Raw genomic sequence first — 11,589 nt, 5'->3', positions numbered from 1 at the left:
ATTAAAGAGTTTTTCCTCCAAATTTTCTTTATGGTATCAAATTGAGGCATCATACTCTAGCTCTCCTTCCTCTATCAGAACATCTTCAAGCAGCTGCCAGTCCCTTCAGGTCCTCCGTCAGATTCCCTCTCTAGCAGGCGCCTTTCAGCTGTCATTCAAGTCGTCTGATTTTGTGTTTGTAATTGTCGTAGTCTAGGAACGTCACTGGTCCAACATACCACCGGATTCTATGCCTGGCCTTCCGCAATCCGCTCATAGAATCCTGACCAAAATCCCAATTTTGCAGGTATGGGTGCCCACTTTCTCTCTTCGGTGGAAGTCCTGGATCAGCAAGTTCAAGGCTTCCATCTAATAAGGCTCGCAAATCAGCCCTTTCTGCCCAACGCAGTCCGCAAATCAGGACCTTTCTGCCCAACGCAGTCTGCAAATCAGGCCTAGAGTAGTTTGACTCCACGTTATCTCTCTAGTGTAAACTATCCCAAGGTCCGGACGTATTTGTACGCTTTCTCTCTCTACTGCAAATCTAGTCTCTTCGGTGCATATCTACAATCTTGCCTGCGCCAGAGACATTGAAACTGAGTCACTGCCTTGAGGCTTGTGATTGCGCTCTTGAGACTTCTTGTGTATTTCACTCGAGCGAAAATTTTGTTTCGGCGATAGACGACTTTTCTATCCTGTGTGAAAATCATGTGTTGACCAACAACTAGTCTCTCTCTAGTGGAAATCCTTTGTTGGAAATAAGCAGTTCCTTCTTGGTGAAGCTCCTCCTGATGCCTTTTCATAACGAATAAATATAGCAGGAAATTTACTTTCACCTTAGAAGTTACCTTTGAATCTGACTTTAGTTCTACAGCATCTGAAATCTCTTCCTGCATTATCAATCACAAACTACATAGCAACATTTTTTTCCAATGGTCTCAATCGATATTCATGTCTATATGTGGTAAAGGTTAAAAAAAATGATGATCTCATCAAGAAAGATCCTGCACCAGAAATTACTGATCCTAAACATCGGACATGAAAGATTAGTCATAAGATCATGTCATGGCTTGTCAATTCCATGACCATGGAAATTGGAGAAAACTTCTGCTTGTACAAAATAGCAAAAGAAATATGGATGTCGTTAGGGAAATCTATTCAAGTGTTGACAAGTGACATTGAAATGAGAGTACATGACTTGCAACACGATGAGTTGAATGTTACTCCTTGAACACTTTCTCCAAATGTTAGCTCCAACTAGATATGCATGAAACACATACCTAAAGGTGCTCACAAGACTCTGCTCTTTACAAAACCATTGTTGAATAGATGAGAATCATAAAGTTCCTTCTAGGGCTCAACAAGGAACTAGATGAAGTAAAGAATCACGGGAACCAAATCTCCTCCTTCAATTTGTAAAGCCTTTACTGAAGTACAAAAAGTTGAAGCAGAAATAACTCATGATAGCAGGTAATCTCAGTATATCAAATGTTGACAACTCAGCTTTATACACTCACAAATCTTCTCCGTGGTGTGAACATTGCAAGAAACGTCATCATATAAATGAGAAGTGTTGGAAATTTTATGGAAAGTCTGTAGATTGGAAGCACAAAAAAGTCAAAGGTGATTATTTAAGCCAGATAAACACAACATCAAAGAAAGACAAGCCTCATATAAACATAGTTCATTCAATAAAGAACAACTTGAAGTTCTTCAAAGGATTTTGGGACAATATTCTGACAAGCCATCTATCAGCCTTCTAGCACATCAAGGTAGTCTTCCATCTGCTCCCATTGCTCTCAACAGGAAGAATCAGCCTTTGATAGTGGACTCTAGAGCATCGAACAACATGACAGGTGATATCACTACTTTCCAATCCTTTCAATCTTACAAGCACTATGTTGTAGTTAGAACCACAGATGGTTCCCTCTCATCTATGGAAGGAAGAGAAAATGTAAAACTCACAAAGAGCCTTATTCTTCAATCTGTGCTTTATATTCCTTAACTACAGTTTACTGTCAATCAATAAACTTACTCGTGACATAAATTGTGTTACTAAATTTTACTATAATTTATGTGAATTTCAGATGATGGACTCAGAGAAAGTGAATGACAGTGCTGACATGTATCATGTACTTTATCTGCTCATTAGGACTCTCACTTCAAAAGGACAGTCCCATCATTCACAATCATTTGAATCAAGCCTTGTATCTTAATATGTTTCTCATAAAAGTCAAGTTATGTTATGACATTTTTATCTTACGCATCCTAACTTACATTATTTTGAAAAATTATATCCCCATTTTTTTTATCAATAAAAAGTCGAGTTCTTATCAGGGTGAAATTTGTCATCTTGCTAAATATATTCAACCAGTGTACTCAAGCCTGAAATATAAATCAACATATCGCTTCTCCATAGTTCATAGTGATATTTGGCCCTCAAAAATAAAAAATACAAATGGAGCTAGTTGGTTTTTCACCTTCATTAACGATCACACCAGAACCACTTGGATTTTCTCAAGAAAAAAAAATTAAAACTGTCAGCATATATGAAACCTTCCACAACATGATCCTCATCCAACTTTAGAGAAAAATTCAAATTCTCAAAACCGATAATGCAAAAGACTACTACAACTCCACTCTCGGCTCTTATCTATTCAAACATGACATCATTCATATAAGCTTTTGTGTTGAGACACCCCAACAAAATGATATGGCTGAGAAAAAGAACTGACATCTCCTCGAAGTGGCCCATTCAACTCTATCATTAATAATGCACCCAAACACTTTTAAGAATACAATTCTCACATCTAATTATCTCATAAATAGAATGTCCAACACAGTGCTAAACTTTCAGATACCTCTTAACACTCTCATAAAATCCTACCCACATATTCAATCTTTCACATCTAACATATCGTTAAAAAGTTTTGGTTGCATTGCTTTTGTTCATCAACATCAACCACATCAGACCAAACTTGATCCCAGGTCAATCAAATGCATCTTTGTGTGCTACTCTTCAAACAAAAAGGATATAAATGCTATGTCATAGAAACACAAAAATTTTACAACTCCATAGATGTCACCTTCTTTGAAAATGACCCATATTACCCCAAATCTAACATAGTTGAAGAGAATATCATATTTGGGGTACAATTTAGGAACTTCAAGCTCACCTCACTTATATCTCTGATGAACTCAGCATTGTCCCCACTATTAAAAATCAACCTGAAAATGAACCTACTACTTTACTCATTCCTCCCACAGCCCCAACCAAGAGCCAAGAACTCCATGTGTATGCTAAAAAGAAAAAAACTAGTGAGAATATAAGGAACAATATGCAAAATCAGGAATGCAAATCACCAGAACCAACTCCCCTCACCCTAAGTATTCGCACAGAGGTGGGGTCAACACATCATGAACACCAAGAGAAAGAAAGGATACAAGAATGCACAGAACACCCGATAGAAAAATTAATGACATGAAAAATTATCATCCTCTAACGAATCTTTTGTTCTGAACTTGGTGTATAGGTCTCAAATTTTTTCCAAGAAGCCTTAAATATTCCTGCTAAGAAGGTTGTGGAAGAAGAGTTTCTTTCCCTTGAAAAGAACGGTAACTGGATCATAACAACTCTGTCAGCTGGGAAAAGCATTGTAAGGTTCAAATGGGTATTCACTGTTAAATACAAAGCAGATGGGAGTATAGAAAGGTTCAAGGCTAGGCTTGTAGAAAAAAAAGTTCACTCAAACTTATGGGATTGACTACTAAAAAACATTCACACCAGTGGTAAAACTCAACACAATAAGAGTATTACTATCGTTGGTTGTCAACCAGAACTGGCATTTACATCAACTAGACAATAAAAGTATATTTTTTAATAGGGATCTTGACGAAAAAGTATATATGAAGATACCTCTAGAATTAAAGAATAACATGAATAATCAATTGGTATGCAAACTAAAGAAATAATTGTATGGGTTGAAACAATTTCCAAGAGCATAGTTTGAAAGGTTCATCAAGTCTATTCTTACCAATGGGTACTATTAGTGTCATACTAACCACACTTTATTAGTGAAATTAGTTAAGGAAACTTGAAACATTCAAAAGAATAATAGTTTCTGAGTTTGAGATCAAAGATCTTGGAACTTTAAGACACTGCCTTGAAATGGAAGTAGCTAAATCTAAAGAAGTCATTGTCATATCCTGAAGAAAATATTTTCTTTACATGTTAAAGAAGACTGGAATGTTATGATGAAAACCAATAGACACTCCCATGGATCCCAGCACCAAAAGGAGAGGATAACATCTTAGTTGAAAAAGAGAGGTACAAAGACTTGTGGGGAACTCATTTATTTGTCATATACAAGGCCTAACATTGCTTTTTCTGTGGGTTTCGTGGGCCAACATATGCACGAACCAAATGAAGATCATTTATAAATCATCTTTCGAATCCTGATGTACTAAAGATGATGTCAAGATGTGGATTAATATTCAAAAAAACTGAGAATTGTGGCATTAAGATCTACACTGATGTTAGTTGGATAGAAGAACTGATGGATAAAAGATCTACCACGAGTAACTGCTCATTTGTATGGCGCGACCTTGTTTATTGGAGAATTAAAAAAGCAAGTTGTGGTGGCAATAAGCTGTGCAGAATCTGAGCTTCGTGTCATGACCCAAGGAATTTGTTAAGGGATACGACTAAAGAAACTACTGATGGAACTTCACATGGATAGCCAAAATACTATTAAGATGTTCAACGATAGTCAATCAGCCATCAGTATTTCAAAGAATCTGATACAACATGATGGAACCAAACATATAGATATTGACAGGTATTTCATCTCTAAGAAGGCCGATGGGGGGTTGTCCAGCTCAGCTATATTCCAAATTAGTATCAGATTGCTGACATTCATACCAAGGTTCTTCCTCGGCGCCACTTCAGTGATCTTAACAACAAGTTTGGGATGTATGGCATATACGACCCAACTTGAAGTGGAGTGTTGATATGTATGCCTATGTGGACCACAAGGGCCCACTCACAGTTTAGAAAACTATGGATCAGTAGCTATATTTGAAAATACGGACTGATAGAGAAGTAAAAGACAACTAGACTTTTAACGCGAAAAGGAGGGCAGTCAAATTAATCTACTAGAAAATTAAATGTGCAGAAATCCACTCTTCTCCTATATTAATAAAAATGTGATTACAAAATGCTATTGGTGTCTAAAATCAATATTAGTTGGCTACAAAAGTTGTAGTTGGTTGTTATAATGATCGTAGTTAGCCATAGTAAATACTAACGGTGATCGACGACGACCTTTGCAAAATTTAATAGTCAGCGGCAAATTTTATTGGCAGGCTACAAATGTCGAGACTTCAAGAGTTAAGATTTAATAGTCAGCTCATTCTCTTCTCTCTTCCCCCCACCTCCCTTAAATGAAGAACAAGAGTCTCTTTATAGTTTTTGAGACAATCACTTTGGTAAAAATGACCAATCTCTCAAAACACTTCATCGAACGGTCCAAATTGATTCTCATGATCATATATAATTTTTTAAATCTTTGAGTGTCTTAATATCATCAGAATTTTATGAACATAGGCTTGTAGGATTCATAATGTCGAACCGCTCGATTTGATTATAAACATGCCAAATTTTGAAATTGTTCGACTTCTAATTAATGCATCAAAACCTTTGACTATACATTAAGTGTTTGATTTGGGCATATTTGAACTTGGATTGGATCGTTTTTTGTGTCATTGGGTTCGTCTTATCAAGATGGTCAGTTTAACTATAAACTTGTTAAAATTGGGACCTGAATGATAATAATTTTCAATCAAAACTTCAACTAAAACAATCAATAAAACAAAGAGAATTTTGAATAATTTAAGCATTCATTTCAATCTATAAAATGCATGTGTTGATGCAGATCAATAAATGGTTCTATCTTTTCATAACATTGAACCTTCATTGGCAACACATTCATCCGAATTATAGTTTATGAATTCTTCTTAATGATTTTATTATCATGCCTGTAGTTGGGATAATGAGGTAGGATTTCAAGCTTAAAAAAAGAATGGCAAAATTAGCTAGTTGCAGCAGAACTCTGTGCCACCTAATAAACAAAGGGGGCATTCACATAAACACCACACTATTGTTATATATATAAATATTTGAAACCTAAACTTTACTTTTTACATCTATAACAAACAAATGTTTCATATCATCAAAAATACCATCATTTTAACTTTTCAAAAGTGAAATACACCTTTTCAATCGTATGTAAGGTGGAATGTATGTAAAAATTAATGTTTAGGTTTAGATACGTAAATACAAAAGAATTGAGTGGTATGTTTTCTAAAATTCCTAAAAAAATTAAACTTAAGCACAACAAAAATATAGAGGTACAGGAAAAAGAGAAAAAAGCTAGGTCCAAACCTTCAGTTTATCTTCAAGCTCTTTAAGTTGATTAGATAGCATTTCAATTTCAAGCCCGATCATATTCGCCATATCTGGATCGCTCGCTTCCTCTTCTGCTAGAGCTATATGAAAAACAAATGCAGAACTTTATCATATGTGTGTAGAAGAAATAAAAAACAAAACAAACAGAGACAAACCTATTGATTCTTCTAGTTGTTTCTCGCAATTTTTGAGCTTGTTGTAGTAAGCTACGACCTGTCACTTCAGTCAAAAAAAAAGGAAATTAGCTTATACAAAGGACATGTTTTCAAGCTCAAATGAAACGCTAAAGGATCACTTTTATTTATTTTTTTATTTTGTTGTGTATATGTCATTTTGAAATAAAATACGGTTGTTAGTCATGATTGTCTTTAAAAGCACTCAAAACATCTAAGTATTGTTTTTGAGTGTTTTTAAAAGCAAATATAAAAACACTCATAAAATGCATAAATAAACATCTTAAAAATAAAAACAGAAATGTCCCAAACAAGTCGTAAGGCAATATAGTTACAAGGTATCATATAAGGCTTGCCTCATCAAGTTCTGCCATAGATTGTGCAAGCTTTTGATACTCGCTAGGATTTGATACAATATCAGGATCAGCCAGCTTGATCTGCAGGGTAAGCAGCAATGCTAAATCATTCTCATGCAAATTATAAAGGAATATTTACATACATACCACTTAATTCCTATGTATTTACATATCCAACACAAAAACTTCAATATTTACAATTATGACACATTTTTTATGCATGAAAAGGTGCATTTCACTTTTTAAAGTTAAAATAGTGGTACTTTTGATGTGATAAGAAAGATTTAGGTGGTAATAAATATAAAAGGTAAAGTTTAGGTGCTAGATACATAGGAATTGGATGGTATGTATGTAAATGCCCCAATTATAAAAGACTAATCTGATACAAAATACAAGCTGTTAAGCTGGTAGGATTCAAATGGAACAAAGCATATATTTCATGCCTAATGGATATTGTTATGCGCTTTGCCAAGTGAAGTTCAAGAAATGCATTTTAGAATCACGACAGAGAATGTAACACCAATTCATCTAGATTCGCTAGACTTGGATTGGTTCAGTTTCTAGGAAAAATAAATTAAAGCCTCATCCTAAGATTAAAATGGGAAAAAGTATCGGCAACACTATCGTAACTATCAAAGGGAAAATAATGAAGTGTTAAAAAGAGGATGCTCCATTTATAAAAGTGGAATCAAACAATAAATTGAGGTACAATGAAATAGGCAAACTCTAATAATCATATTTAGACATGTTTTCTACAATGATATTTCCTGCACTAACACGTCCCTTCAAGCTAGAGCATATATCATTTAACTCTAGTTTGTTAGAAAGTAAAATAAGGAGAAAAAGGTGAAAATATGCCAAAGAAATTTTAAGTTGACTTTCGCAAACAGTGAGCTTCAACCCTTATCTAGTGTGCCTTATGGCTGAGGACCCTTAGACTTGACCACTAAAGGTATTCGAGCGTAAATCATAACTATAATACAATGGCATCATCGTAAACGGACTAACTACCCAGTTAAGAGGTACATGTCACTCCCATGTTTGCAGAAGATTTTTAGCATGATCCTATATATACAATAGATATGAAATTAATTTTTTATAAGAGTTGATCAAAAATTAAATGTCATTGTTGACCTCATTTTGAGGTCATTACTCTTTTCCTTAAGAACCTAGAATCTAGTCATACGACTTTCCTATTGACTATCTTAGAAAACTAGTATTGAAATTCATCCCCTTAAAAATTCCAGTCACTTCCTATTTCTCTTGTGATGTCTCGCATTGATGATCTCAAAATCATCGGAGTGGTAAAGGACTCTATCATGTGAATGCTCAAGGAGAAGTTTCCAATAGGATCTCAAGCCCTAGAAAAACCTCTTCAGGACTCTATCATCACACATGTACACCAAATGTACAAAATTCACTAAATTGCACAATATCAGACTTAAATTGAGCCTAAAGAATGGGTGAAAATGTGAACTTCTCCGGACAACCTCCGACGACAAAATGGACTGTGTCAACACGTCCAAGATACCAATTTTAATAGGAAAATACATCCATATTGTCATATTTCCAACACGAGCAAAATTTCACGCAAATTGATGAATTCTTCAAAACGACTTCCGATGGTGAAACGGATCGCGCCAGCACGTCCAGAATGCCAAAATTACCTAAAAGGAACATTCAATTGTCTACAATCTGACACACGAATAAAAATGCATAAATCAGATTTTATTTTTGAAATATTAAATATTTTTATTTATAATAAAATTTTTAATCTTAAACCCTAAACCCTATTCCCGCATCCTTAATCCTTCGTTCGATCTCGTGGCTTAATCAGGCGCTTGGCTCGTCTCCCTCGTGTGCCTTAGCTCCAGTGGACGATCTACGCGGCAATCTCTTCCCCCTCTCTCGAATCTTCCCCTTCTTTGCGTGGTCGCTCGACCTTTCGGCTCTCCAATTACAAGGGCCAAGCTGACCAACTCTTCTTTATCTCGAGGTTCTACTGCCTCCCTCTTTACTGTGGCGATTATTGTCTCGCTGTTTGATTCACTTACCAGGGATGCTGGTTGGTGGCTGTCGTCTTCTCTTCTCTGCCTATAAAATAGCTTCTTAGCATACTGTTTTGGGTTGTTGAAAATTTTTTGATAGAAAGGAAGGTTGTGGTTTTATTCTTTGAGGCTTTTAAGGAAGAAAGCTCTGCCGAAATTCTTTCTAGGCTAAGTTTTCGTGTGCTTGGAGTGTGGAGCATTCGGGGATTGTTGTTTTCTGAAGCTTTTAGGAAAAGAGGCTCTGCTAAAGTTATCTTTTCGGCTAGGTCCTTGTGTGTTGGACGTTTGGGAGCTTGGTGCCTTTTTCTTTGTTTTGCGTTGAGGAAATCTCAAAATACTTCTTCTATCTCTTCTATGTTCTGTCACCATGCTTGACACATGTTGGAAGTGCTAAAATGGAAAATGCATGTATGAGGCTTTTGATTTGTTTTAACAGCTATCCAACAAGGGCATTGATATAAAAAATTGGGCATTTAATACTTTTGTTGGATCTGATTTAGACACATTATGTGGACTAGTTGAAATAACACTTTAGGGAAAGCATGTTTAGGTCCCTTCTCACATGTAGACCTTCTTCTTACACTTCTAATATTTCTTTACCTATATGTTGGAAATTGTGGTCTTCTTTCTTTGCTTCTTGTTGAAGCAGTTTACTATTAAAAGAAGGATGATGGCTTATGTTTCTTTCCTGTTTAAAATACATAAAAAAGTCATGGATATAAACTTTGGATTGATGTTTGCTCACCTAGAATCTATGTTGGAATCCATTTTAGTGTTGCAACATGTTGGCTTAGTGATGTATGCACACTTAAATGTTTCGTGTTATTTGATTCTATTTGAAACATATGTTGGCACGATATTTTGGAATATAAAGCTCCAAGGAGAAACATTTTCTGTTTTGACCCACTTGTTGAGTTCGGTTTGGACTCTTTTGGAATCAAATTTATGCTAGAAATATTTTCTGTTTTGACCCACTTGTTGGGTCCGATTTGAGCTCTTTTGGACTGTTTTTGACCCCCATTTGAAGGGCTCGATTTTGGCTATGTTTTGCCTTTCTTGTGGGCTCGGTTTGCCCATATGCTGGGTGCGGTTTTGGCTCATTTGGGTTGAATTCCTACCGGAAATGTTGATCTTTTTTTTCCACATATGCTGGGTGAGGTCTTGGCTTAAACTGTATTCTTTTTTCTAGCCTTTATGTTGGGATTAATTGAATTTGAAATAAGGAATTAGTTTGGCTTTAAGGCTTATCTGTTGGCTTCCTTTTACTGGGTTTAGTTGAGCTGAAAATGTGTTTTATGTTTGTCCGATCTTGTGGGCTCGGGTATGCCTGTTGTGGTTCCCTGTTTTTGTTTTTCTTCCTGGGCTCAAGTTTGTTGGCCACGGCTTTTCCTGTTCTGCCCTTTGTTGGGTTCGGCTGGGTTGGAAATTATGGATATAATGTTCCATTTTGAGATTTTTTTATTGGTAATCAAGTTTTTCATCCCAAAATTCATGCTTTCAATATCTACTTCTATGAGAGAATGCTTAATGTGAGCACTATCATGACTTAGGTGATGAAAAATGGTTTCAATCTAAATAATTTATGTGAGTTTATCCATTCACTCTCTTATATATATATTAAAGGAGCATAATAGTAATATTTGCGGCAGCTTTCCCTTTGCTGTGAAGCCTGCTTAATGGTTTTTGGTTTGCTGTCCCCCTACCCGTGAGCATCCTAGTTGGTTTCTTTTGTCCTGTTTGGTTTCCTCCTCTCTTCCCTTGGTCGTGAGCCTCACTGTTGTGACTTGTGTTGTGGTTGGCTTGGACTTAACTTTTTCGTCATTCCCCCTGGCTATGAGCTTTCTCTTGTGGTTCTTTCATGATAAAAATGGTTGGTTTAGACTTAAATGTATGGTGGCCTTTCTTGTCCCTATCTGCGAGTTTATATATGCGATGGCTTCTTTTTTTTTACTGCTCCTACCCGAGAACATCTACTGGTTGTCTGTGTAGGCTGCTGCCCTTACGCGAGAACAATCACGTGATTCTCTTTTAGTTCATTTGTTTGTTTCCTGCTTTTCCCTTTGCTACGAGGTTGGTTTAAGTGGTTTTGGTTTGCTCCACTGCTTGTGAGCATTCCAATTGGTTTCCCTTTGTCTCGATTGGCAGTTTTCTGCTGCCCTTGGTTGTCAGCATTCTCCTATAGCTCTTTTATGATTAATGGAGCTGTTTAGGGGCTTGGTTTTCTTTTCACTACCCTTGGTCGTGGGCTTTACTGTGGAGGTTCTTGGGTCTGTGACATAGTTGGTTTAGGTGGCTTTCTTCTACTGCCCTTGCCTGTGAGCTTTGTTTTATTTACTGTCTTAAATTGTGAAGTTTATGTTGAAGCTAGGTTGTGCATTTCACGATTTCTATTTGTGGGCTTGCTATGAGGCTTGGCTGCTCCCTTTCGTGGCCTTACCCGTTAACACTTGCTCTCCTTCCTGCTATTACCCGTGAGTCTGTTGAGGATTATTCAGGTTCATTTTGTCCCGGCCGTGAGCATTTCTATATTTTCTAAATTAGTGTTACATTTTCTAAATTAGTGTTAC

General features: G+C 36.2%; 1 protein-coding gene across 2 annotated transcripts in view; it reads right to left on the bottom strand.

The window, feature by feature from the left end:
* LOC110031188 (peptide chain release factor APG3, chloroplastic) overlaps window positions 1-11,589 on the bottom strand; it is a 75,742-nt gene that overhangs the window by 46,035 nt on the left and 18,118 nt on the right. For both annotated transcript variants that reach the window (XM_020734273.1, XM_020734274.1), the window contains exons 3-5: window positions 6,975-7,055; window positions 6,601-6,658; window positions 6,422-6,525 (exon numbers count right to left, since the gene is read on the bottom strand). In XM_020734273.1, coding sequence (XP_020589932.1) covers window positions 6,422-6,525; window positions 6,601-6,658; window positions 6,975-7,055 — 243 coding nt within the window. The remainder of the gene's footprint in view (window positions 1-6,421; window positions 6,526-6,600; window positions 6,659-6,974; window positions 7,056-11,589) is intronic.

Source organism: Phalaenopsis equestris, unplaced genomic scaffold (genome assembly GCF_001263595.1).
Source record: "Phalaenopsis equestris unplaced genomic scaffold, ASM126359v1 Scaffold000787, whole genome shotgun sequence".
Taxonomy (NCBI): domain Eukaryota; kingdom Viridiplantae; phylum Streptophyta; class Magnoliopsida; order Asparagales; family Orchidaceae; genus Phalaenopsis; species Phalaenopsis equestris.
The sequence above is the reverse complement of the archived record's forward strand: the minus strand, read 5'-3'. Positions and strand labels throughout refer to the sequence as shown.